This window comes from Diabrotica virgifera, chromosome 8 (genome assembly GCF_917563875.1).
Source record: "Diabrotica virgifera virgifera chromosome 8, PGI_DIABVI_V3a".
Classification (NCBI taxonomy): Eukaryota; Metazoa; Arthropoda; class Insecta; order Coleoptera; family Chrysomelidae; genus Diabrotica; species Diabrotica virgifera.
This window is the reverse complement of record NC_065450.1, coordinates 60,754,612-60,782,280: the sequence shown is the minus strand read 5'-3', so window position 1 is coordinate 60,782,280 and position 27,669 is coordinate 60,754,612. Positions and strand designations below refer to the sequence as shown.

The 27,669-nt window shown below is 34.2% G+C and overlaps 2 protein-coding genes across 4 annotated transcripts in view; both read right to left on the bottom strand.

The window, feature by feature from the left end:
- LOC126890497 (juvenile hormone esterase-like) overlaps nucleotides 1-16,335 on the bottom strand; it is a 128,336-nt gene extending 112,001 nt beyond the window's left edge. Inside the window, exon 1 of one of the 3 annotated variants that reach the window (XM_050659479.1) lies at nucleotides 16,183-16,335. In XM_050659479.1, the coding sequence (XP_050515436.1) occupies nucleotides 16,183-16,251 (69 nt within the window). In that variant the 5' untranslated portion in view covers nucleotides 16,252-16,335. The remainder of the gene's footprint in view (nucleotides 1-16,182) is intronic. The other 2 variants (XM_050659478.1, XM_050659480.1) reach the window with 2 other exon arrangements.
- Nucleotides 16,336-26,189: 9,854 nt separating this feature from the next.
- The window catches only part of LOC126890499 (juvenile hormone esterase-like), a 52,417-nt gene continuing 50,937 nt past the window's right edge, over nucleotides 26,190-27,669 (bottom strand). Inside the window, exons 9-10 of the mRNA XM_050659482.1 lie at nucleotides 26,632-26,749; nucleotides 26,190-26,482 (exon numbers count right to left, since the gene is read on the bottom strand). Of these exons, the coding sequence (XP_050515439.1) occupies nucleotides 26,290-26,482; nucleotides 26,632-26,749 (311 nt within the window). The 3' untranslated portion in view covers nucleotides 26,190-26,289. The remainder of the gene's footprint in view (nucleotides 26,483-26,631; nucleotides 26,750-27,669) is intronic.

The window sequence follows — 27,669 nt, the reverse complement described above, 5'->3', positions numbered from 1 at the left end:
GAAATTGGTTATAGAAATGTCCAAATTACAGGCTCGTAGCATTCAAAGTTAGCTTAAATATTTTTTACCCTTAAATAAAATGTATTTTGCTTAGGTGCGTCATCTTCGACGTCCTTCCCCTACCCCCTGGCGACAGGACTAATTGTCACGTAAACCACAATTAGTGCATAATGTCAAATGCAATCAAAAGTAAAATTTTCTACCACCAGTGTTTTCCTCTGCATAAAAAATTACCCAAAACTGGGTAGTTGTGAAAGAAAGTTCGCATACTGTTCTTTTATTAATATACATACAAGAATAAAAAAACCGCCAAATGCCATAAAAACTAGTGACGGATACAATATTCCAGCTACAAAAGGGCTGATATGAGTATTACGTGGCACGAAAAAGTATTTTCATTTTGATGAAAAATAAAATTCCAGTTTTATTTTGAAATATTTTTCCATAAGATTTTCTAAATTTGAAGTAAAACGAGTATACCTGTATCAGGAGTTCTTTAAAGTTTTTTATAAATTCAATGTATGAAGTTGAATATAATGTTTCTCGAGTACACGTTAAACGTTATAAATGGTCGCCTTTGTCGCATTATCTCCCAAATGATCTGGTGGTTACGACACTAAACTTGTGATAGGACAATCCGAGTTCATATCCCAGCCATCCTAATACTTTCTTTCAATATAATTCTTTGTGTCCGTCGAATGTACACTAGATCTTTTTTCTATTCGAAATAGATTTAAAAAAATATTGGGACGGCTGGCAAATGGACTCGGATTCCCCGATCAAATTTACCGTCGTAACCACTACAACTACATAAACCCTTTCGGCGATAATGGTTAAATGAATTATACTTTTGGAGCTCGATAACTTCTAAACGGCGTAACCGATTTTGATCACTAAGCATGGGTTTGAAACGTATGGACAAGTAGTATCTGGTGCATCCAAGGTCAAATATGACAACTGAAGGTCCCAAGTAGCACAATAAAAACATTTTAGTTTTATTTAAGTTTTATAAAGGTTTTATTGTGGTAAATAAGAAGATAATGGTTTTAAAGTTGCCTTGTAGATATACTGCCAGAACATTAAAACTGTTAAGTATTTGTCACTAGTTTTAAAGTATCTAATAAGAGTATCAAATAAGACTGATTAATCTTAATAGATAATTTGTCTTATTGTAGTTTTAAAGTGGTTTATTCTCAGTTCACTTTAAAACTAATCAGTTTTATGAAAAACTTCCGGACTGTTTGGTTTTATTAGATTCTAGTTTGTTACCTTCTAGTTTTATTGCAATTATAAAGATTCTCCTAATGTGACTAATAAAACCTATTATTAAAACTACTTGATCTCAAGACTATTATGTCAGTAAAACATATACCTTAAAATTATTTTTTTAGTTTTCTTTAAAGTTGCTTTCTAAAAAGCAATTAATAGGCCTATATTAAAACCAAACGCTCTTAACTAAATCAATTTGGTTATCGTGAAGACTAAACTATGCTTCTTGTTAGAAACAATAAAACTGAACTCATCCCCACTTCTATTCATGTTCAAAATGGTCGGTCATTTGTTTTAGAGCGAAACAGTGGTGTAGTGTGTTGTAAAAAGTGAAAGTACATTTAGTATGGAAGAAATAAGTCGCAAATGCTTAAAATATAAACGAACTGGTCATTTTAAAGAAAAAATATAACACACACAGCACTACGACGCACGCCTCGATTTTAGGTTAGATTCACATTAAAACCGAGTGGCATTATTGACAGCAGCATTAAAACTAAACGGTTTTAATTCCAAGGCAACCTTGCTTTTTGTAGGATATATGCTCTTGGAAAGGTATAAAATAAAACCATTTGATTTTAATTCTCTGTCGACAGACCAAACAGTTTTATTTGGATTTCGGCCATATTGCTTTCTGGAGATGCTGAAAGCCATGATAGATTACAATATAAGGCTTACATAAAAATTATAAATAAACGACTTAGAGACATAAATTCGATTTATTTTAACATTAAAACATTAAAATTGTAGATAAAACTATTTTTCTTTCCAATTAATATTTTTCGGATTTAAATTTTTTTTATTATTTTTATTTTTTAATGCAGGTCATAAACTTTAGGGCGCGTGAGTTATTTAGACCTATTTTTGTTAACATTATCAATAAAGTAGGGTGCGCCAGTGTTTTTCTACCTTGACAGTCCAAAATAACCAAGTACTTTTTATTATTTTATGGTTACAAATACATATCTACCTATCATAACACATGTAAAAATTTGTTGGCCTATATGGAGTATATGGGTTTAAAGAATCATTTAATATGGTAAATTGTCTTTAAAAGTCTCCACTTAAAAAACCTTTTTAAGTTTGCTATAAAATTGCCTTCCCTTAAAGTGTCTTTTAACATGGTTTTAAAAGCACCTTCATAGCTGCTTTAAAACCAGTTGCTTAAGAAAACAAAGTTTTAAGAAGGTTTTTATTTTTGGTTTTATTGACCTCTTTCAGAGTGGGCCCTTTCATGCAGAAAGCGGTTGTCTGGGTTTCTGGTGGACTGTATTATTATAATTGAATTTGACACTGTGGATACTTTATTCACTTATTAAACAAGTACAATAGATAGTATTAAAATTCAAACTGTCCTTTTTTCGTTTTTTACACCGTCTCTTCGTTCGTCTTCTTCATCGTGGGATGCGCGCTCAGCTTCGTCATTGGGCCGTCAATTTCACTTGCGTGCGTCTCAGCGGACAGGACCGTACTTCGATTTTGGACATCCCGGCCGCCTTGGAACGTATGAAATACTTGCAATACCTCACTGTTAACAGGAAGTGGGCATATTTTAGCGAATGAACGCTTGATGTTTCCTGTCTTGGTCTTAATAGTAGCAATTCGTGCTACACCGTCTCTACCAGGATGAATTTCAATTATCTTGCTCAAAATCCAACTCATAGGAGGAACGCCATCTTCCTTTATTAGGACTACATGCCCAACGGTCAACTGGGATTGTGTTGATTTCCATTTTGAGCGTTGCTGCAACTCACTGATGTACTCCTTGCTCCATCTTTCCCAAAAGTGCTGGTGAAGCCTTTCAAGATATTGGTATCGGGACAATCTATTTTCAGGTATGTTACTGACTCTTGGATGTGGTATGGCATGTAACGATCTGCCAACCAAGAAGTGTGCCGGAGTAAGGGGATTTAAGTCGTTAGGATCAGAGGGTAAAGGAAACAATGGTCGGGAGTTTAAAATTGCCTCTATCTGTGCAACAACCGTATAAAATTCTTCGAATGTTAGTTTTGCGTTTTTTAATACACGTTTCAAATGAAATTTTACTGCTTTCACCCCTGCTTCCCATATTCCGCCCATATGAGGAGAATAAGGGGGAATAAATGTCCACTGAATGCCTTCGGCAGTCGCCCGTTCGCTGATTTCCCGATTGTTGACCCGTAAAAATTCGCCTAATTTATTTAATTCTTTAGTTGCTCCAGAATAATTTGTTCCGTTATCCGAAAAAATTTGTTTAGGTTTTCCTCTCCGAGAGGCAAATCTACGTAAACATAAAATGAAACACTCTGTGGTCAAGTCTGTCGCGAGCTCAAGGTGTATGGCTTTAGTGGAAAGACAAATAAACAAACACAAGTAACATTTTGACGTTTTAGATCCGCGACCCTTCCTGTCCTTCAATAAAAATGGTCCGGCATAATCAGTTCCGCAATTTTCAAACGGAAACGAAGGTTCTACACGTACCTTTGGTAAATCGGCCATGATGGGAGCAATTACATTTGCTTTGCTAAATCTCGAGCAAATAACACAATTACGTACAGTTTGTTTTGCTAGATTACGTCCTAGCAATGGCCAAAATCTTTCCCTGACACTTGCCAAAAGTTGCTGAGGACCTACGTGAAGCAACCTCAAATGTTCATGAGCTAGTATTAACCGAGTTACATGATTTTTAGGTGGAACGAGGATTGGATGCTTCTTTGAATCGTTGAAACTGGAATTCCTTAACCTACCCCCCACCCTTATCAGTCCATTGTCAATGAATGGAGTTAGACTCAGGAGTTTACTACGTTTTCCTACTGCGTTATTGTTAATTAGATTGTTGTAATCCTCTTGGAATGCAATAGCTTGAGTCAGTGGCGGCTCGTGACATCTGCTATAGGGTGTGCTGCATGAACCACGGCCAATATAAAATAATAGAAATAGAATAACATACGAAAACAAAAACAATAAAATTAGCTTTAATACTAATTAATAGTAACTAATAACGACATGCTATAAAAATCTGATTAACTTACATTTATTGCATTTTTCTAAATTGGAAATTAATACGCCGGTCCTTTTTTGTCGCAAACTTTTCGATTACTTTATCGTTAAAGTTCGGTATTGAAGCGATGAACTTTTTTTCTATCGAGAGTGTGGAAAGGGCTGTTAATCTGTCTTCGCGCATTGAATTTCTTAAAAATGTTTTGATCCGTTTTAAAGTTGAAAAACTACGTTCAGCTTCTGCTGTGGTCATTGGCGTAGTCACCAGAATTTGTATCAACTTTTTGGTTTCTGTTAATGTGTCCTCTAAATTATTAGAAATTATAAATTTTAGTAAAGGCACTGCACCTTTTAATGTTCTACACTCGATATTGGAATACAAAACTGACAGTTCTGTTCGCAAACGGTTTTTATCAAAGAAGTTATAAGCTGTACAAGTTAAATCCAATTCATTTTCAGGAAACTTATTATTATATTTTTCGAAATGTTCTGAAGATAAAAGTGTTGCGGCAACTAGATGATTTGTATATGCAAACCGTTCTTTTGCATTGTTTATAATAACATCACAAACTTCTAGACAGGCAATACGGTGATCCTGTTGGCTGTTATTTGGGCGTTTCCTTTTTTGGACACTAGGCGCCGCATTTAAATTTGAAGCTTGATGTATGATAGGGTCTATTTTATTTCGGACATTGTTAATACTTTGCTCAAAAACATGTATAGCTTTCTGTGCTTCGGTTGGGTCCATGTTCTTTTTTTGAAGATTATTGTACAAAACGTCAACATGTGGCATAATATAATGAAAAACAGTCAGCCAGAAAGTAAAATTTTGATCTTCCAGAATACGTCTAAGTCCTCTTGCTTCCTTGGAAGTAATAGCATTTGACTCTTCTTCTAGTTGCTCCATACACTCAATAATAAAGTCTCTATATTCGTAAACGACATTTACTGTACGAATATTGAAATTCCAGCGTGTAGGGATTGAACGAGGAATATTTTTTCCAACTATTTGATTTAAGACAGCTATTCTTTGAGGTGAATGACTAAAAAATCCAGGTATATCATGTAAATCTCCAAAAAATACGCGTACTTGGGAATTAATAGAACATGCTCTTGACATTATTAGATTCAATTGATGGGCGTAACAGTGCACAAAATGAGCAGTTTCATATTTTCTCTTAATTATTGTTTGCACTCCGCCATGTATCCCACTCATAACAGCTGCTCCGTCATAACTTTGTGCAATGAGCTTATTTTTGTTATTCTTTAATATTGGGTCTAAAACATTCAAAATTGTGTTAGCTAAGGTTTCAGCATCATGTTTTTCTGGAAGCAAAAAAGTCCAAAACCTTTCAACTGGAGCACCGTTTTTTACATAACGAAAAACAATGACCATTTGAAATTTCATAGAAACATCCGTTGTCTCATCAGCTATCACTGCTAAAAATGGGGCTTCATTGATTTCGTTTAAAATCTCCTCAGCGTATACTTCTAGCATGCAATCCAAAATATCATTTTGTATTGTTTTTGAGGTACCTTTGAAAATTGTCGCATTTGTAAGGTGTTCACTAAGTGTTTTATGAAGTTCAGCAGAAAAATTCACTAAACCACGAAAAATTCCAGGGTTATCTGATGTTTCAGATTCATCGTGTCCTCGTAAGGCGAGCTCAAAAGCCCCACAGAATTTTATACAGTCAATTATTTTTGACAAAACATACCTGTTTTTCGTCACCTCTTCATTGTGTTTTTGTATATTTATCCAATAAGCAGAGTCAAGTTGGGCCTGTATATTAAGTTTCCCAAATAATGCAAATCGCATTTCATTGTTCATATGAGTTTGCGTGTTTTCATGCTTCTTTATTTTTTCACTTAAATGCACTAGATCCTGCACTCCTGTCTCGCGCCACAATCTTTCCTCTTTATCTGCGCCGAATAATGCACACGGAAAACAGAAAAAAGCATTTTTTTCGGAACATCCACAAATCCACTGATTTCGTAGATACATGTCTTTATTAAATTTACGCGTATATGTTTTTCCACGGCTTTTACCGGACACTTCAATATTAAGATCAGGCATAGGACGGCCACGTTCTTTTATAATCAACTGTTGTTGATAGTGAAGTTTTTGAAATTTATTTACACCTAATTTAAATTGAAACTCCATTGTTTTAAACACGCTCGAACAAAACAAATTAAACAAAATTGTAACCTAAGAATTTCTAAACACGGCACAGATGCAACGGTCACGAATAACTGTCGTGAATTGCAGCTCGCAAACACATTTCCGAGGCCGTTAATCAGCCGATTGCCGAAGCACATCGGCTAAGATCGCCGTTTGCCTAATAAATGCATTTTACCGCTGCCAGTGTTTCGGTTGTTATCGACGCGGCTTCACTGGAGCAGCAAATACGTAAAAAGATTGCTTCACTGGAGCACCAAATACGTAAAAAAATTATACGGTTTCACTAGAGGAGTAAATACGTAAAAAAAATAATATTAATCATCGTTGTTGGTGAATTATTATTAACAGTTGATGTTTAATATGATAATATGGCAGATTTGAAATAAAACTATATTAATTATTCTTTAATAATTAAGATTTGCTATGGTTGTTTGGTAGTTCTGCAGCTCAGCAGCACATAAAGAAAAGCCGCCACTGGCTTGAGTTATTTTTAAAACCTTTTCGAAGGCTGTTTCGATTTCGTTCCTCGTTAGTACTCCGAGTTGTCTTTCTGATAATGGTTTTCTACAGTTCTCTATAAATCGGCAAACATATGCCGCAGTGTTTTGTAAACGCTGAAGATTTGAAAATCGTTCTACTTCAAAAATATCAACAAACGTGTTAACTAAGAGAGATTTAACAGTTGTTCGTAGTTCCGGTAATGATTTTAAAGTAAAAGTTGTATCTGGCCATTCGACCTTAGGCTTAATCAACCAGTTTGGTCCGAACCACCACTGGTCTTTATTTTTTAGTTGACTCGGATTCAATCCTCGACTTAAAATGTCTGCAGGGTTATGATTAGTAGATACATGTCGCCATTGAACATTTCTGGATAAATCTTGAATTTCCGCTACTCGGTTGTTCACGAATGGCTTCAGTAGATTTGGACTTGTTTTCAACCAACCTAAGACAATGGTCGAGTCCGTCCATATAAAGCAATCATCGAGTTTTATATCTACACAATCCATCAATTTATTCATTAACCGCGCAGCAACGAGAGCTCCGCATAACTCTAGCTTCGGAATAGTTAATGACTTAAGTGGTGCCACTTTGGATTTAGCACATAAAATACGTACAAATACTGTACCATCGCTGTTTTCCGACCTAACATATACACAACTTCCATATGCTTCAACAGAGCTATCACAAAATGCATGAAGTTGTATATTTATTGCATTTTTGCAAATGACCCTTCTATCAATCTGAATATTATCTAACTCGTGTATTTCGTCTTTAAATTTCAACCATGAGTTTGACAGTGAATTTGGTAGGTCGTCATCCCAATTCAGTTTTTCCATCCACAACCTTTGCAACAGAATTTTTATTATAATTATGACTGGGCTTAACAATCCTAATGGATCAAAAACCTTTGATATATTTGATAAAATTGCTCTTTTCGTATTCTCAGAATTAAAACTTATATTTTTCGTATTGTACGCCAAATGGTCTGTGGTGCATATCCAACCTAGTCCTAAAGTTTTATTAACAGCATCGTTCTTATTTAACGATAGAACTTCGACATTGGTGTGATCGGTTACTAATTCAATCACTCGAGTATCATTCGATTTCCATTTACGTAAAGTGAAACCACCTGACTTCAATGCTGAGTTAAGTTCTACGCATAAATTTTGAATTTCCAACAAATCGTTTTTTCCGAATAATACATCGTCTACGTAAAAATTATTTTTTATTATTTTTGACACTTCCGGTAGATCAATTTTGCATTCATCGCCCAATGTATCCAAACACTTAATTGCCAAATATGGTGCTGACGCAGTCCCATATGTGACTGTTTGTAATTCATATTCTCTGATTTCTTCTTCACTGTCAGGTCTCCAAAGAACCTTTTGCAAACTGTGTTGTCTTTCATCGACGTAAATTTTTCGGTACATTTTCTCTATGTCTGCTGTGACAACATACAATGGAAGACGAAAGTTTAAAAGAATGGATATCAGATCGTTCTGAATAGTGGGACCTACCATTTGAAGGTCATTTAAGGACACTCCTGTTGAACTAGTTGACGACGCATTAAATACGACTCTTAATTTTGTACTAGTACTTTCCGTTCGTAACACTCCATGATGGGGTAAAAAATAACTTACAGAGTTACTAGACTTTTCAGTAACCTTTCGCATATGACCTAAATCTTCGTATTCTTTCATAAAATCGCAATAAAGTTTTTTATATTCCGGCTTGCAATTGAGTCTTTCTTCCAATGCAAGAAATTGACGTAAAGCCATTTGTTTTGAGTCTCCTAATTTTTCCACATCATCTTTAAATGGTATCGAAACTACAAACTGACCATTTTCAGCCCTACGTGTATTTGCCTTGAAATGCTCTTAACAACATTGTTCTTCAATTGACAATGGTTTCTTATTGGGAATTTCTTCGATTTTCCAAAAGTTTTCTAGTTGCTCTTGTATGTCAGTTTCTCGTATAAAATTGCAATTAACTAGGTTTACATTCGTATGTGGAATAGGTCCCGCGACTACCCATCCCAAAGCAGTTTCCTGAATTACAGGCTCATTTTTGCCAGTTCGCAACTGGCCCTCGCCGATTAAAGACCAAAATATATCTGCGCCTAAGAGGATGTCTATTTGTCCTGGTTCCCGAAATTCAGGATCAGCTAGCTGTACATGATTAGGTACTCTTACTATATTTGAGTTAATTTTAGCGTGAGGAAGATATTCCGATATATTTTGCAAGATATAGCATGATATATTAAACTTAAAATCACTATACAATGACCGCATCGTAATGTCACATTTTCCCTTTATTTTTGATATCGAATTGTTCAATCCGGAAACTGATAAATCAACCCTCTTAATTTTCAATTTTAATTCATTACACAACTCAGTTGTTGCTAAGGAAATTTGACTACCAGAATCTAGAATGCATCGCACGTTATGCTTATTTCCGTTCACATCGTATACAACGGCCCTTGCTGTAGAAAGCAAGACTTGGCTTGTTGCAGCTATTCCTGAAAATGTACTAGTTGTATTTGAGTTCACTCCTGTAGCCATTGAAGTATCTGTACTACTCATGTTAGGTTGGGTATAATCATGTAATATAGTGTTATGCCTTCTTTTACACACTCTACATGTATTAAATCGACAAGTGTCAGTTCGATGACCGTCTCGGAGACAATTATAGCATAATTTTAACACTTTAACTTGCTCCCATCTTTGAGGTAGCAGCAAATTTTGAAATTCGTTACATTGATAGAGGTAATGTTCCTTTTTGCAATACGCGCATGTCACGGAACGTTTAGACGAACCGTGGTTGCTCTGATTACCATACCTTTTTTCTCGCTTTTGTTCTGCAAAGAATGACTTATTTTGATTTTTTTGTTTAGTAGAATGCTCGCGTTGCTTATCCCTTTTACTTATTTCAATTCTTTCCAACAAATCAGCCCTATTATTTAGAAAGTCAATAAATTCAACCAAAGTTGGAAAATCCTTGTCCATCGTGGATATCTCCCATTCTCTGGCAGACTTAGAATCCAACCTAGCCGAAAATACTTGAATTAAAAGTGGGTCCCAATTTTCCGTCTTTATTTTTAATTGGTTCAATGATTTTAGATTATTATTAATGAGATCTACCATATTTCTCAACTTATCCGAAGATTCCTGAGTTATCTGTTCGGAACTAAACAAAGCTTTAATGTGGTTGTTGATCAGCAACTTAACATTGTTATATCGGTCGCATAGTGTAGACCAAGCTTGACTATAATTCGCTGCACTTAATTCAATTGAAGCAATACTCCGCAAAGCATTATCCTCTAAAGAGGCCTTTAAATATTGAAACTTCAAAATGTCTGACAACCGTTCATTTTCATGAATAACAGAAAGATAGGAGTCCCTGAATTCTAACCACGTACTAATTGAACCGCTAAATCGTTTTAAGGGCATATCCGGTAACTTTACGTTACTTATTAAACTTACTTGACCAGTACCTTGAGCTTGCGCCGGCTCCACCCCAGAATTAATGTACACATTTCCCATTTTATTAAATTGAATGATATTTTTCGCTAGCCCGACTATTGAAAAAAACTCATTGTCAAACGCCTCGGATTCCTCTAATAGTACTGCATCTTGATCTACACCTAAATTTGACAGTTGATCTTGAATTGATTCAAATTCTTCCCTACATACATTTGCCTTCTCAATTCTTTCCTCTAATTCTATTAACCCCCAGCTTGGTAATTTGACTTCTCCCTTATTTAAATTTATATTTGGTAAGCCATGAACATGCTTTTTGAACAATGTTATTTTTGCCTTTAGAGTACCTCGCTTTTTTATTAGAGCGTCTCGTTCCGCCATATTTAATTCTCTAGCAAATAATTTTATGAAGTAAATGAATGCAAAACAATGCAAATTTGCAAAATTACAATTTTAAGCCAAACAAATGAGCAAAACCCGTAACCCGTCCCTGCAAAATGCCGTAAATTTTCACAATTATAATTTTTTAAGTAAATAAATGGGAAAAAACTTAATATTTCAGTACAAAACACCGTCTAAATAAACAAATCAGAAAAAATTTATTAGTCTAATGCAAAACGCCGTAAATTTGCATAAATAATACCCTTTAAATAAACGAATCAAAAAACTGTAGTAGTTCCTTGCCAAACGCCGTAAATTTGCAGAAATAACAACTTTTGAATAAACAAATCAACGAAAACTTTCAATATTTTAATGCAAACCACCGTAAATTGCAGAAATAATAACTTGAATAAACAAATCAACGAAAACTTTCAATATTTTAATGCAAATCACCGTAAATTGCAGAAATAATAACTTTTGAATAAACAAATCAACGAAAACTTTCAATATTTTAATGCAAAACACCGTAAATTGCAGAAATAATAACTTTTGAATAAACAAATCAACGAAAACTTTCAATATTTTAATGCAAAACACCGTAAATTGCAGAAATAATAACTTTTGAATAAACAAATCAACGAAAACTTTCAATATTTTAATGCAAAACACCGTAAATTGCAGAAATAATAACTTTTGAATAAACAAATCAACGAAAACTTTCAATATTTTAATGCAAACCACCGTAAATTGCAGAAATAATAACTTTTGAATAAACAAATCAACGAAAACTTTCAATATTTTAATGCAAACCAACGTATATTGCAGAAATAATAACTTTTGAATAAACAAATCAACGAAAACTTTCAATATTTTAATGCAAAACACCGTAAATTGCAGAAATTATAACGCGTATCTATCTATTGTAGCTTGATAACCATCAAATATTAATACTTTTATCAATCAAACAAAAAATATTATAGCGAATGTTGCACAGAAACAATTTCATTTAAAGCGGAATGGTTAAATGATCGGTTAAGAGGTACATACCTAAGCCATCAGCCATCTAACATCTAAGCTTCTCTTCACGCCGTGCGGAGCTGGTTAATGGCGTCGTGTTTGCACAGCCTTGTGTCTCTTTGCAGCTGGAATGTGGACTAGTTTTCACACTAATCCCGGTTCGAAGGTCCAAAAATGTCTGGGTTTCTGGTGGACTGTATTATTATAATTGAATTTGACACTGTGGATACTTTATTCACTTATTAAACAAGTACAATAGATAGTATTAAAATTCAAACTGTCCTTTTTTCGTTTTTTACACCGTCTCTTCGTTCGTCTTCTTCATCGTGGGATGCGCGCTCAGCTTCGTCATTGGGCCGTCAATTTCACTTGCGTGCGTCTCAGCGGACAGGACCGTACTTCGATTTTGGACAGCGGTTTTACTGCAACCTTAAGGTTTACTTAAAAACCAAATGGTTTTAATTTTAGTTTTATTCTACAGTTTTAAAGCATCCTTAAAAGACTTAATAAACCCGTTCGATGCTACTTGGGGTATTACAGGAATTATTGAGCTTGAAAAACGTTTTTTTTTTTTTTCATAGGAAATAACTCATATATAAATAAATCATACTTATGAGGCCTATAACTTAAAAATTGGAATTTTCCAGATATGCGGTAGACGCACACTGTTAGACGCCTCTAAAGTCCTCCTACAGACGCTCAGTTTTGCAATAACAATACCTAACCGCGCTAGAGCTACATGTTTAGGCGTGGGGCGTGCTGAAACGCGTCCAACCTGCACTCTAAAATGTTTCAGAAAGTGATATACTCGCTCAAACGAAGCAGTTAAAACTACTTTTAACACTTTTGTAATCATCTTCCAAAAAGGACGATGTACTGTGGACTATACTACTTTAAAACTATATTTCTGGACCTCGGAGGTAAACTACACTATGTCATTTCGAGCAACTGTGTTTAGCGTGTGTTTGCAACAAAGTATAGAGCACTTAGAATATTAATAAAAATCTGGTATTAGCCATAATGGTTTGATAGACAATACGTCTATATTTTAATGATAATATACAATCAATTTCTGTAATCCAAATAATAAAACAAGTGGATTGAAAAAACTTGTTCAAAAAAACACCTTGTCGCCATAGTGTAGTTTACCTCCGAGGTCCAGATTTAGAAATATAACTAACATTTTTTGAACGATAATTTATTACTTAAAGAGCATGTTTTAAAATTTGCTTAGCCATTTTCAGTCTCGTATAATGTGTAGGAATTCTGTTATTGTCTAAAAATGAATCGTTTAAATGCTTGTCTAGTGTGCAAATAAAGTGTATTGTTCTAAAAACTCTATGACACTATATAGTCTGACTATGACTCTATATAGTCAAATGGAGGACGTAAAACCAAAAGAAAGGCCACGCAAAAGCAAAAGGTGGGAGAATGAAGTGGAAGCGGATGAGTAAAATTTGCTAGACGTGAGAACTTCGAGAAAAGATCGGCAAAGTCGGAGTCCCATGAAAAGGAACGTGTCAGCAGACATTGAACAAAAGACAGATAATAGAAAAAGCGAGGGAGCACAATAATATACCTATGCTGTTTTGGAAGGAAGAAATTAAGGAGGATTTGTTGAAATCAAAACTAAGGATGTAATTACCCATAACAGAATTTACAAAAAAAGCGAAGAAGATATGGGTCCGGAACAATTTGACTTTCGAAACGGTATGGCACTCGAGAAGCTTTGTTCAGTTTCATTGTTCTCATGCAAAAGTGTCGGGATCAACAAAAAGATGTCTACTTGTACTTTGTAGACTATGAAAAGGCTTTTGACAAAGTAAAACATGATCAGCTAATAGGATGCTTGCAAAAAAAGGACCTGGATCCAAGCGACATTAATGCAATAAGTGAACTCCACTGGAATCAAAACGCCTGTGTCAGAACCGAAATGGGTGATAAACTGAAACCATAAACATCCAAAGGTAAGTTAGACAAGGTTGTATATATTATCACCATTATTATTCACCAATTATAAGAAAGAATAAAAGTCAATAGAAAAATCGTGAACATCAGGTACGCCGATGATACCATGCTGATTGCTGACAGTGAAGAAGAACTACAAATTCTCTTAAAAAAAGTAGTGCGAGAAGGAGAACTATATGGCCTTAAGGTGAATGTAAAAAAAACTTAAACCAAGGTAATTTCAAAAAAGCACACACCAGCTATAAACATCCTGGTCAACAACAAACTCGTTAAACAAGTGAAAAAGTATAAGTACCAAAGATGTTGGATACATGAACTCTTAGTCCAAGAACAAGAGGTTAAGTGTAGAATAGAACAGGCAAGAAACACCTTCTTAAAGATGCGACAGTTACTCACTGCCCGCAATCAGGGGCGGCCCGTCGGGGTAGGCAAGGTAGGCGCCGCCTAACCTCTTCAAATGTACAATAATATTAATTATTAATATAAATTACCTATTTTAAAATTGTTAAATCTTGACACAATACCTACAATAAAAAAACTACTTTGTAATTTCTCTCCGAAATTGTAATTATTGTACGCCCCTTGTAGTAGTAGTATTAAGATTCTATATTCATTGATCAGGCCCTTTTAAACGCCGAATAGAATATAACAACGATGCAACAGAATTGATGTGCCATCTCGCACTTTACGCCAGCTAAAGCCCTTAAATTCTGGCGGTACTGCCCATAATTTTCACGAATTCTTTAGGAAGTTAGGCACCAGATTTTGGAGCCTACAGGCCTTCAGCATAACAAAATCGCTCACATCTCAGTTGGTCAGTTGATTCTCTTGTGTGTTGTGAAACTTGGTCTGTTAGTAGCTTAAGTATTCAATAAAAATAGATAGGACAATTTAAATTTGTTTATAAAAAGTGAATAATAAACAGGCAAATTTAAGATTGGTCTATTGAAGGGTATTTTAATTTAGTAATAATTCACCAACAAGAAATAATAAATCTGTGGATACTTAGTTATTGGTGGAATAATATTTATCAGTCAATTTAATTATGAATACATTTGATTATATACATATTTAAAATTTAAAGCGAGGTTAACTTGTCAATTTATTCGAAGGGTAACTCTTTATTTGAGACAAATAAAACAAGTCATATTTGACGTTGGTAAAACGTAAGTGTGTTAGTTTTATTGGCCGAATATTTTTATTCATCGAATAAACTACTATTTGTCGTCGGTGAAACCGCCCATATTAAAATATAATGAATATTTTACACGATATAATCTGCAGTTTGATTGAGACGCCTTTTTCAAGGCGCCATAATCAAGAAAGATTAGAAATTATTTCAATGGGTCGGCCTTTACCAAATTTAAAAATTTTATCAACAAGACAACAGATCAGAAGAAAGACACTTGACCATTTTCGAGATCGTTTAAAACAATATTTTATGAAAATCATAGATGGTTAAGCGGAAGTTATTTTAATAATTCAAACTCTGTTGCTCTCAAATTCGAAGCAAAATAATGTTTGGATGAGTCAGGGATATTCAGATTACAAAAAATTTAATCAGCTGGTGTCAAAAAACATGAATCTTCGAAAGAACATTTAAACAATTGCTTAGGTTTAAAACGGTTAGAAAAAAATAATCAAACTATTGACAGTACTTTAGCTGGACATATTTCTTTATCTAATAAGTTATATAACGATGAAGTTAAAAAAAAATAAAATATGTGAATACATGTCGCCTACCCGCATATCGAGGTCACGAGCCGCCACTGCACGCAATCTTGATCTATCCCTACGATACCGCATGATAAAGTGTTATGTATATAGTGTAGGTACTATTATTCGGCGTGGAAGCTTGGACGTTAACAGTCAGGTCGTTACGACGTTTAGAGAGCTTTGAGATGTAGGCATTTCGTCGTATGCTGAAAATTTCATGGACCGACCGCGTGAGAAATGAAGAAGTTTTAAGGCATATGAATAGAGAACGTGAACCCACAGAAATTATCAAGAAACATAAAACATCTTATCTAGGACACATATATAGACACAACAGGTATAACTTACTTTAATTTATTATAGAAGGGAAAACAGAAGGAAGACGCGACCCGGGTAGACCACATATGACCTGGCTGACAACACCAAAGGATGGACAGGATGAGATTTTAAAAGTCTAATAAGAAATGCCCAAAATAGAGAAGAGTTTGCAGAAGTCATCGCCAACCTTCGCTAAGAAGACGGCACCCAAAGAAGAAGAAGAAGAAAACAAAGAAAAGGCACAAAATACATACAATAAAGGGAACGCATATAGTTTATTACACCATTACACGATTAAACAATCAATACGTTTACAAAACTATATTTTTTTGACCCAGAAAAAAAAATAAAAAAACTAATAATTGTACTAACCTCTGAGGAAACTTCAACAAATATTATCGCTAATAAATTCACAACAAACGGTAAGCATATCGGAGTCATTTTTGCACTATCACATTGTAGTCAAGTTATCGCTTTTTATATAAAATATTTAGATATGTCTCTATCAGACCGATAACAAATGCATAAACAATATATAGTAGATTTGTTCTAGCATCAGTTTCAAACGGTTTGAAACCATCAGCGAATAGTGGACCAGCGCGAGTAGAGGGGATAGCACTGATGACTGTATTATGCTTTCTCACTGACCAACTGTTTGCTGACGGTTTCTAACTAGTTTGACTGTTTGCTAGAACAAACCTATTATACAGGGTGTCCCGAAAAGATTGGTCATAAATTATACCACACATTCTGGGGTCAAAAATAGTTCGATTGAACCTAACTTACCTTAGTACAAATGTGCTCATAAAAAGAGTTACAGCCCTTTGAAATTACAAAATGAAAATCGATTTTTTTCAGTATATCGAAAACTATTAGAGATTTTTTATTGAAAATGGACATGTATTATTCTTATGGCAGGGCCATCTTAAAACAAAATTATAGTGAAATTTGCCCACGCCATAAGAATTTTATGGGGGTCTTGTTCCATTAAACCCGCCCAAACTTTTGTGTATGTTCCAATTAAACTATTATTGTGGCACCATTAGTTAAACAAAATATTTTTAAAACTTTTTTGTCTCTTAGTATTTTTTCGATAAGCCAGTTTTTATTGAGATGCGGCTTCTTTTTTAATATATTTACATAAAACTTGTATGGGGGTTTGGTTCCTTTAAACCCTCCAAATGTTTGTGTACGTTCCAATTAAACTATTATTGTGGTACCATTAGTTAAACACAGTGTTTTTAAAACTTTTTTGCCTCTTAATCTTTTTTTGATAAATCACCTTTTATCGAGATGTGGCTTATTTTTCAAAATACATATACTTACCTATTAATGTCAGTTATAAATAAATTTTCAGATTATTAACAGGTCTATAATCAAACTTAACCATAATATACAACTATGTGGTGGATTTGACAAAATATTCAAAATATCTCGATAAACACTGTCTTATCCAAAAAATACTAAGAGACAAAAAAGTTTTAAAAACACAGTCTTTAACTAATGGTGCAACAATAATAGTTTAATTGGAACGTACACAAAAGTTCGGGGGGGGGGGTTTAAGGGAACAAAACCCCCATAAAGTTTTTATGGGGGGCGCACAAATTTCACTTTAATTTTTTTTAAGATGTTACTACCATAAGAATGCCACATGTCCATTTTCAATAAAAAATCTTTAAAAGTTTTCGATATATGAAAAAAAATCGATTTTCATTTTTTAAATTCAAAGAGCTATAACTTTTTTGTGTACACTATTGTATATAGATAAGTGAGGTTCAATCAACCTATTTTTGGCCCCAGAATCTGTGGTATAATTTATGACCAATCTTTTCGGAACACCCTGTATAATTCTAAACCCATTTACCCTAAGGTGTCAGGTGTAATATTTTTAGTTAGTTGCATGCACAATTTTTCTCCATTGACAATATGTACAATAAATTAAATTATATTTATAAAAAAAAAGAAAAAAAACTAAGTTTTCAATCTAATATCACATAAAACAACATCCAAAAATGTTATTCTACATCCTACCAGACTGAAAACAATGGGAAACTTCTCTGGTAACACCTCCGAGGCTTCTATAATTTGCAAGCCATAACGGATGCTGAGACTAAGGAAGATGAGGGAATTTTACCATTTATAATCCACGTCCCATCTGCTCAGCGCGGTAAATATCCAACGAGAATGGTTCCCCTCGTACTCCAATCAGAGTAAACATGTAAATCAAAAATGAATAACCATTTTCAATTTCGTTGCAGCACGAAACTACAGCCGCATCATTATTCCAGTTCAATCAGAGAGTGCAGCTAACGAGTGATCCACAATTATTGGGATCAAAGCTCTCCGTGCAAAAAATTACGTATGTCTTGTTTTAATATGAATGGCCGCCGGAGTGTGACGTCACGGCCAACTGCGGCTATATTCAGTGTTGTTATGATCACTTTTCCAAACAAAGAATAAAGATTGAAAACACGTTAAAAAGATACCCAATCTCAAGACCTTTTAATTCGTATAAAGTTAAAATTTTGTTTCCTCTGCTACTTTTGATGTTCAATTATAGTGTTTTTTAAGTTGACGTACGTACACTGACAAGTATCTGTCAAAGTTGACGTAAACTGGAAAGTATATCTGAATTAATAATAGACATGCACTGTATAGCTATCTCTGTCGTTCAGGGCCACCTATGGTGACAATAATTTTGGATCACACGTTAGCACCTCTACCGGTATAGAAACTTATTAGTCTCTCATCAGAAGGCACATGCTGCTCTCTCTGACCCAACTAGGACAAACCCCGGCGTGCAGTCACGGATTGCAACGAACGAAATGGCAGGGATGCCCTAGCGGCAACTGCTAGCAAAAACCCGGTACGAAACCGGTAGATGTGCTTGCTGCCCTCTCTTATTGAACTGGAATAATGATGCGGCTGTAGCTTCGTGTTGCAACGAAATTGAAAATGGTTATTGATTTTTGATTTACATGTTTACTCTGATTGGAGTACGAGGGAAACCATTCTCGTTGAAACTTTACCGCGTTAAGCAGATGGGACGTGAATTATAAATTGTAAAATTCCCTCTTCTTTCTTATTCTCAGCATCCGTTATGGCTTGCAAATTGTAGAAGCCTCGGAGGTGTTACCAGAGAAGGTTCCCATTGTTTTCACTCTGGTAGGATGTAGAATAACATTTTTGGATATTGTTTTATGTGCTATTAGATTGAAAACTTAGTTTTTTTGCTAGCAGTTGCCGCTAGGGCATCCCTGCCATTTCGTTCGTTGCAATCCGTGACTGCACGCCGGGGTTTGTCCTAGTTGGGTCAGAGAGAGCAGCATGTGCCTTCTGATGAGAGACTAATAAGTTTCTATACCGGTAGAGGTGCTTGCTGCACTCTCTGATTGAACTGGAATAATGATGCGGCTGTAGTTTCGTGTTGCAACGAAATGAAAAATGGTTATTCATTTTTAAATTATATTTGTAGATCGTTAACATTTCGTTGAATATTTATTTGTATGTATTACTAATTTAAAATCAATGAAAAAATTCCAATAATTGGCTGTATACAATAGTTTAAAAAACTTATACCGAAGTAAAAATTTCAAGTTGTATACTGGTATAAAATCGTTTATTAAAAAACTTTATAAAATGTCGTGCAAAACGTTTTCGTTCTAATTCAGAACATCTTCAGTGCATTCTGCTAAGTAGTTGAAACTAGCACACTAATTAAAGTGGTAACATCATAATATATGGTTTACATGTTAGATTTAATAAAAATATGGTGAATACCGGTATGGTGAATATCGTGATTTTAATCTTTTAACATCGACTGGTATTCACCATATTTTTAATAAATCTAACATGTAAACCATATATTATGGTTACCACTTTAATTAGTGTGCTAGTTTCAACTACTTAGCAGAATGCACTGAAGATGTTCTGAATTAGAACGAAAACGTTTTGCACGACATTTTATGAAGTTTTTTAATAAACGATTTTATACCAGTATACAACTTGAAGTTTTTACTACTGTATGAGTTTATTACTAATTTCTTTTAACGACCCATTTTACTACTTTACTAATTTTACAATTCAAATTAAAATTTTACAATTAAAATTAAAATTTTACAATTTTATAATTTTACAATTTTACAATTTTACAATTTTACAATTTTACAATTTTACAATTTTACAATTTTACAATTTTACAATTTTACAATTTTACAATTTTACAATTTTACAATTTTACAATTTTATATTTTTACAATTTTACAATTTTACAATTTTACAATTTTACAATTTTACAATTTTACAATTTTACAATTTTACAATTTTACAATTTTACAATTTTACAATTTTACAATTTTACAATTTTACAATTTTACAATTTTACAATTTTACAATTTTACAATTTTACAATTTTACAATTTTACAATTTTACAATTTTACAATTTTACAATTTTACAATTTTACAATTTTACAATTTTACAATTTTACTAATTTCTTTCCAATTATCCTACATATTCTACATATCCTACATATCCAGTAAATATTAATTACAGTTGCAATATTCACAAATTATAGGATTAGCCTATCCTGTAAAACTATTTAATATTTATCCCCTTAATCTTAAACAAACATTGTTGTACCGTTTGTGATATTTTTATTGAGTATCAGATTGGTTCCACTTAAGTCATAAATAAAATAGAGGTAGTTCACTATAAAATAAAATAAAATAATAGTTCACTTACTCGAGGTAATGAAATAATCTAATAATGATAAGGGTTATCTCGGCAATAACAATAAATGATTACAATGTCATCGATATATCAATTTAGAGTTTCGTTTTTATTCATTTTTTGTCTGAATTTTCTAACCACTAAACATATATGTATAAACTGTTACGTTTAGTAACGAACAAAATTTATGGATCCCACCACCTATATGTATATATTTCTCATTATGTGCTGGAATTTTAGATTTAAATACTTAACTATTCATGTCAATAATGTTTTATAATTTTGTGCATACTAAGGGCCGGTTGTTCGAACGCTAATCAACAATGATCATTATTAAATATTTAATTACTGTCACCAAAACTGTCAATGTCAACTTTGTTTGGGTTGCTGAAAACATAATTAATTACAATTATGAGATTTATTATTAATTATGTTAATAATTATTTTTATATTAATTGATTATAGTCTCAGAATTGTAATTAATTAGGTTTTGACAACCCAAACAAAGTTGACATTGACAGTAATTAATTATTTGATAATGATCATTGTTGATTAGAGTTCGAACAACCGGCCCTTAATCAATTATTGTTTTATTATAGTGGACTATATCGTGTACGTTTTGCCTAGAGCTTTAAAAACTTCATAAAAAACGTTTCAATCTAAACTTAGTACTTAGTGTTGTTCTGAAGCTATTTTCTTGTGGAATTTTTACAATAAAATGTAAATAAAAATTAAATAATAAAAAAAAATTAACGAAACGTTAATAAAAATCATTTTTTAATAATATTGTGGCTTATTTCCCATTATTAATAGTTAAAATTAGTACTTAGTAATAGATATTACAAGCATGTATTTCATGTGTATTTAAATTTATAAATTATTTACATGCAATTTGGTTTGGCTAAGTATATGAATTTTATTTTAGCTCAAAGATATGTAATCGGAACGTCAACAAACTGTAAAAGAACATACTTCAAACGTTGAAAAAACTACGGATCACCATACCGATAGATCCCCTGAACCGTCATTACTAAGAGAGGAAGAAAATTGTTCAACAATTGAGATTACTTCTTCAGATGTGGTTTGTTGTGTTTGGAAAAAAGAGAGCTTTGGCGCATATACGTGCGAAATTTGTAATTAGTTTAGATATATTCTGTGAGTTTGCTGCATACTTGCTGCATACTATGAAAGCTTCGAAAGTAAAGTTACATGCATGCGTTGTGCACAGACAGAAAATATAAAAATAAATAAAGAAACGGCGATTGGAAGTTCTTCATCAGGCTAATGGTATGAGACAATTAACTGGACAAACTTAACTGAATAAACATTTTCGGCCCATTACGATCGGAAAAACTGTAACCATACCTATTACCAGCTTTGATATCGCTAAAAGAGATGCTTGAATTGTTTTGTGTATCAAACAAGATACAACAGTTGATGCAGGGCCGTAACTACCATTAAGGCAACCGGGGAAGTGCCCCGGGGCGCCCGGCCAAGGGGGGCCCCACAGAGGCCTCCTTTTGGTTGGCCGTGCATAGATTTTAACGAGGAAAATAAAAATATGTATGTAATTTAGAAGCCGATATCAACGAAATATTTTCAAATGACACAATTTTAAAAAGACAGCATCATAAAGTCTTAATTTTTCACTGGGGAAATTAGTCTTTTTGACTTAAATGCAATTGGAGCAGAACAGGGGCTCTGAGGCCTGAGCTAAGCTGAAACCCCCGAGACCTTAACATAAAAATTTAAATTATTAATTAAGAAGTTAGTTATTTTGGCGTAACAAAACCTAAAATGCCATTGGAAGAGGGAACCCGGGCTAAGCCCGGGGCCCCTGAGACCTTTCGTAAAGATATAAATTGTTGCTGAGGTAATTAGATATTTCGGCAAAATAAAAATTAAAATGCAACCGGAATAGGGGCCCCAGGTCCCAGCCCAGCTACTTTGTCTTAACCAATTTTCCCAGACCACATCTTGGTATGTGAAAGGAACCACATGGTACCACATTTTAAAAAGAAGGGTAAGATAGAATGAACACATTAGAATCAGTTCCACCACTACACTGACCAGCTTCACTGACTGTGTTTGGCTCACACTGCAGTTGCTTAAGGCACCCTAAGCCTACGCTAGGCACGCGGTTATTGCTGACGAGCTTATTCGCGCGGTCTACGATTGTAGACCAATATTTTTTTGTCGTATAATACAGGATTTTGACAAAATTAACAAATTAATTGTTAATAACAGGTTTATTTATATCCGTATTTTGATATTAGATATGTTTGGTTCCTTGGCTTTTCTCATTTTGACAGTGGTAAAATTAAAAACGGGGTCATGATTTTTTGGGTCTTTATTCGCAAGTAAATAAAAATGGTCACAAAAATAAGCTCAATTTACTAAAAAACACAAATATTTTTTATTTTTGAATTTATAGAATGATCAATAGGGATGAATAATAAAGAATAGAACTAAAAAGTAAAAAAAAAACAAAACTATTAAATGGTCAAAGTGGCACAATTTTAGACCGTCAAACATTTGAAATATCCCTGAGATGATCCTTGCAAGCAAAGTACCCCGCACAAACCTTATGGAAATTATGTCCCAGTGGATTTCGTTCATATTTTGGGAAAATACTCTTTGAAGCATCCTGATAAAAAGTTCTCATGGGCGCAACTCAATCGTATGAAAGATTTTCAAGATACAGAGGCACAAACTCGGAATATTATAAGATTTACTGGGTATTCTAATTCTCTGATTGCAACATGTAGTTTGGATCAAGAAAAAGTACTAGTAGTCTAGGATTTTTTCCTGACTATCCAATGGCGACCTTTACTTTGACCTTGACCTTCAACGGACGTCATCTTCTAGAGTTTCGAGGGTTTTCGGCATTAAATTGATATAAAAATAATACTCATGGGTTTTTGGGATCGCTAAATTCGAATATGCCATCAGAATTGACCTCCGGAGGACGTGGTGGCCAGGGACACTGCAAGGGACGTCATCTTCTAGAGTTTCGATGGTTTTCGGCATTTAATTGATGCAAATGAATTACTGGAGGGTTTTTTGAGGTCGCTAAACACGAATATGCCACCAGAACCGACTCCCGGAGAACCTGGTTTCCAAGGTCAATGAAAGGGACTCCTGGAGTTTCGAGGGTCTTTGGTACTACATTAATACAATCGGATTAGTTATAGGTTTTTGTGGTTGCTGAACACGAATACGTGATCAGCACAGACACAGGAGCACCTGGTGCCTAAAACAGGTTATCTTCTGGAGTTTTGGAGGAATCAAATGGAGGAATCAAATGGATTACTCTTAGGTTTTTAAATCCAGAAGATAACCTGTCTTAGGCACCAGGTGCTCCTGTATCTGTGTTGATCACGTATTCGTGTTCAGCAACCCCAAAAACCTATAATTATCCGTTTTCATTAATGTAGTACCAAAGACTCTCGAAACTCCAGGAGACCCTTTCATTGACCTTGGAAACCAGGTGCTTCTGGAGTCGGTTCTGGTGACATATTCGTGTTTAGCGACCTCAAAAACCCTCCAGTACTTCATTTGTATCAATTAAATGCCGAAAGCCATCAAAACTCTAGAAGATGACGTCCCTTGCAGTGGCTCTGGCCACCATGTCCTCCGGAGGACAATTCTGATGGCATATTCGTGTTTGGCGATCCCAAAAACCCATGAGTAATCTGTTTATATCAATTTAATGCCGAAAACCCTCGAAACTCTAGAAGATGACGTCCGTTGAAGGTCAAGGTCAAAGTAAAGATCGCCATTGAATAGCCAGGAAAAAAGCGTAGACTACTAGTACTTTTCCTTGATCCAAACTTCTACATGTTGCCAGATAACCAGTAACTCAGGGAATTGGAATACCCAGTAAATCTTATAATTTTCCGAGTTTGTGCCTCTATATCTTGAAAATCCTTCATACGATTGAGTTGTGCCCATGAGAACTTTTTATCAGGATGCTTCAAAGAGTATTTTCCCAAAGTATCAACTAAATCCACTAGGACCTAATTTCCATAAGGTTTGTGCGGAGTACTTTATCAGTCTCTCCCACACCTGTCCTAACACTAGTCGTTACTCCCTCATACATATCCCCTACAATCTTTACATATTCACTAGGGACTCATTTCTTATTGAGTGCCCATCTCAGAATATCTCGAGCAACTCTATCATATGCTTTCTCAAGATCAATGAATACCATATGAGCGTTTGTTTCTTTACTCCTGTATTTTTCCATCAACTGCCTTATAATGAAAATTTCATCTGTTGTTGATCTGCCCTGCATAAAGCCAAATTGATTCTCGGATATTTCGGTCTCTTCACGTATCGGTCTATCAATTATTCTTTCCCATATTTTTATGGTGTAGCTAAATAGTTTTATAGCCCTGTAGTTATTTCATTGTTGTATATCTCCTTTGTTTTTGTAGACAGGTACTAGTATACTGCTTCTCCATTCGTCTGGCATTTGTGTAACGTCCATAATTCTATTAAATAAACCTGCTAGCCACCTTGTTCCTGTCTCTTCCAATGCTCTCCATACTTCCCCAGGAATATTATCTGGTCCTACCGCTTTTCCTTTCTTCATTTTTTAAAGCGCTTGAGCCACTTCTTCGTTTGTTATTTTGGTGACCATTGCCGCTACTGTCTCCGTTGACTCTACAGACTGTCTGTCAAATTATTCATTTAATAAGCTGTCAAAGTATTTTCCCCATATCTTTTTGACATCCTTTTCGTGAACTAGTATTTTATAATTTTCATCTCGGATACATCTAATCTGATTAAAATCTTTTGCTTTCTTTGCTCTCTGTTTGGCTATTTTATATATCTTCGTTTCGCCTTCCCTGGTATCAAGTTGATCGTATAGGTTTGAACAAATGGTATCCCGACTGGGCTAGGATAAACAATATATTATGTTGTCTCACATTGTCCTACAAATTGTGTGGTACGTTGTCCTGGTCCTACTTTCAACAGCTGTTAATACCACAAGACCATTGTTTTTATTAGTAACAATAAGACAAAGGTATCAGTTGATGTGTTAGTGTATTTTCCAAATAAATCAATTTTCTACAAAAAATTGGTACATATCGCTAGTCCGACAAGAATCAATAATAAAGGAAATAGTTCAATAATTATGCTCTGTCATTATTTTCCCCCCTAACTCTGAAAATATCGACCGCGCGAAAAAAATTGTTATGAAAGAAATTGTAAAAAATCACATTTTTAAAATTTAACAATTTTAGTTCTCATATCTTTTGTCGAGAAGTTGAAAAAGATGGAGATATTGAGCAAAAACGGTTCCCGTTTAAAATCAACATGACGGCTAACGCAACGGCGGAATCCAGTCCAAATTTTAAATTTACAATATTATTGACCCTCCCTAACGATTATAAAAATATTTGGGGCAGCTCGGCATGCATGGTTAGGCCTGTTATTCGTCTAACCCAACTGGACTATCCCTGCTATCTTTGTTATCCACCTCATACGGAAATTGTTGTACGGAAAAAAGTTGAGCGTCTCGTCAAAATGAAGCTGCTCACGAAAAATTAGCTTGTTAGTAGTAAACGGTGAAAATAGGCCTGAGATCCCTGACTAGGAGACACTAGGAGTTTAATGTACATTTAAATAAAACAATAAACCTTACTCTATCTTAGAACCTTTATTTTATATTTTACAGGATCCTAATCTCACTTCTTTAATTTATTCACATTTACATTAATTATTATATTTGCATAAAAAGTTAATAAGTATCATATACTCCTTGTCCATACCTCTTATATATTTGGTTGTCAAAGAACTTCAATTTTTTTAAATACGGGTTTAAAATAAATCCACTTTTATAATCAATGTTAAATAATAATGGACCTGGAGTGATGGATGCCGGTAACCAAAGAGCGCTGTCCAAGCTTGAGGTTGGGAGAGGAATGGGTTTACTAAAAAATATATATTATTTAAAACAAAGCGCTTACAATTCTCAAACATATTGGTCAATTGTGCTCTATTCATCTTTGGCCCATTGAAAAGTTTCATCTAGGGTTGAATTTTTCAGAGACAAACTTATAACAAAAACTTTAAAACTTACCTGTATTTGCAGAAATTGGACCACACTTTAACCATTTTATTTCTTACGTTCAAGTCTTTCTTAGAAAATGGAAGATTAACCTTAAATAGGTAGGCTACGTCTTCACCATGAACAACACCTAAAATTAAACTTAAATAAATATAGATAACAAAAAAATGAAGAAATAAACAAGCAAACAAACGAAGAAGTAAACAGAGAACAAAAAAACATAGAAAAGAAGCAGATGTATCTAAAGGAAGCATTAAGGAAATTAAAAAATAGAAAATAACAAGGAGAGGACAGAATATGGAATGAACTCCTAAAGTACGGAGGACCAGACTGACCAAACAACTATTAAAACTAATCCAAAAAATAATAGAACAAAACAGAATACCACAGGAATGGAGATCAAGCATGCTAATACATACCTCTCTTCAAAAAGGGAGAAAATCGGACTCGAAGAATTACAGAGGAATTAATTTATTAAACACAACACTAAAATTAACGACCAAAGTAATAACAAACATACGGCGCCATATTTTTAATGATGCAGATTCAAGAGAAATCGTTGGAATACAACAAACCGGCATACTTATGTTTTGTGGACATTAAGAAGCCATTTGACAGAATCAAATTAAAGGACGTTATTCGTTTATTGTAGGCAAGAGAGGTACCTCTAGGAATAATTAAAACGGTCGAACATATCTACCAGAACAATACATTAAAAGTAAAAGTAGATGAAGAACTAACTGACCCAGTTAAAGCTGGAAATGAGATAAGACAGGGAGACTCCCTGACTCTCCTATTGTTCAACCTGATCATGGATGAAATAATAAAAAAGTAAGAACAAAAAAGGGATACCAAATGGGAGAAAAATAACTTAAAGTAATCTGCTATGCGGACGATGCAATACTTATCTCTCAAAGTGAAGATGATTTACAGCATATGCTGCACCAAATCAATGTAACCGCTAGAAAATTTAACATTTTAATTTCTCCAAAAAAGAGTAAAAGATTGGTTATGACAGCATATCTAATAAGGCGTAAATTAGAGCTGAAG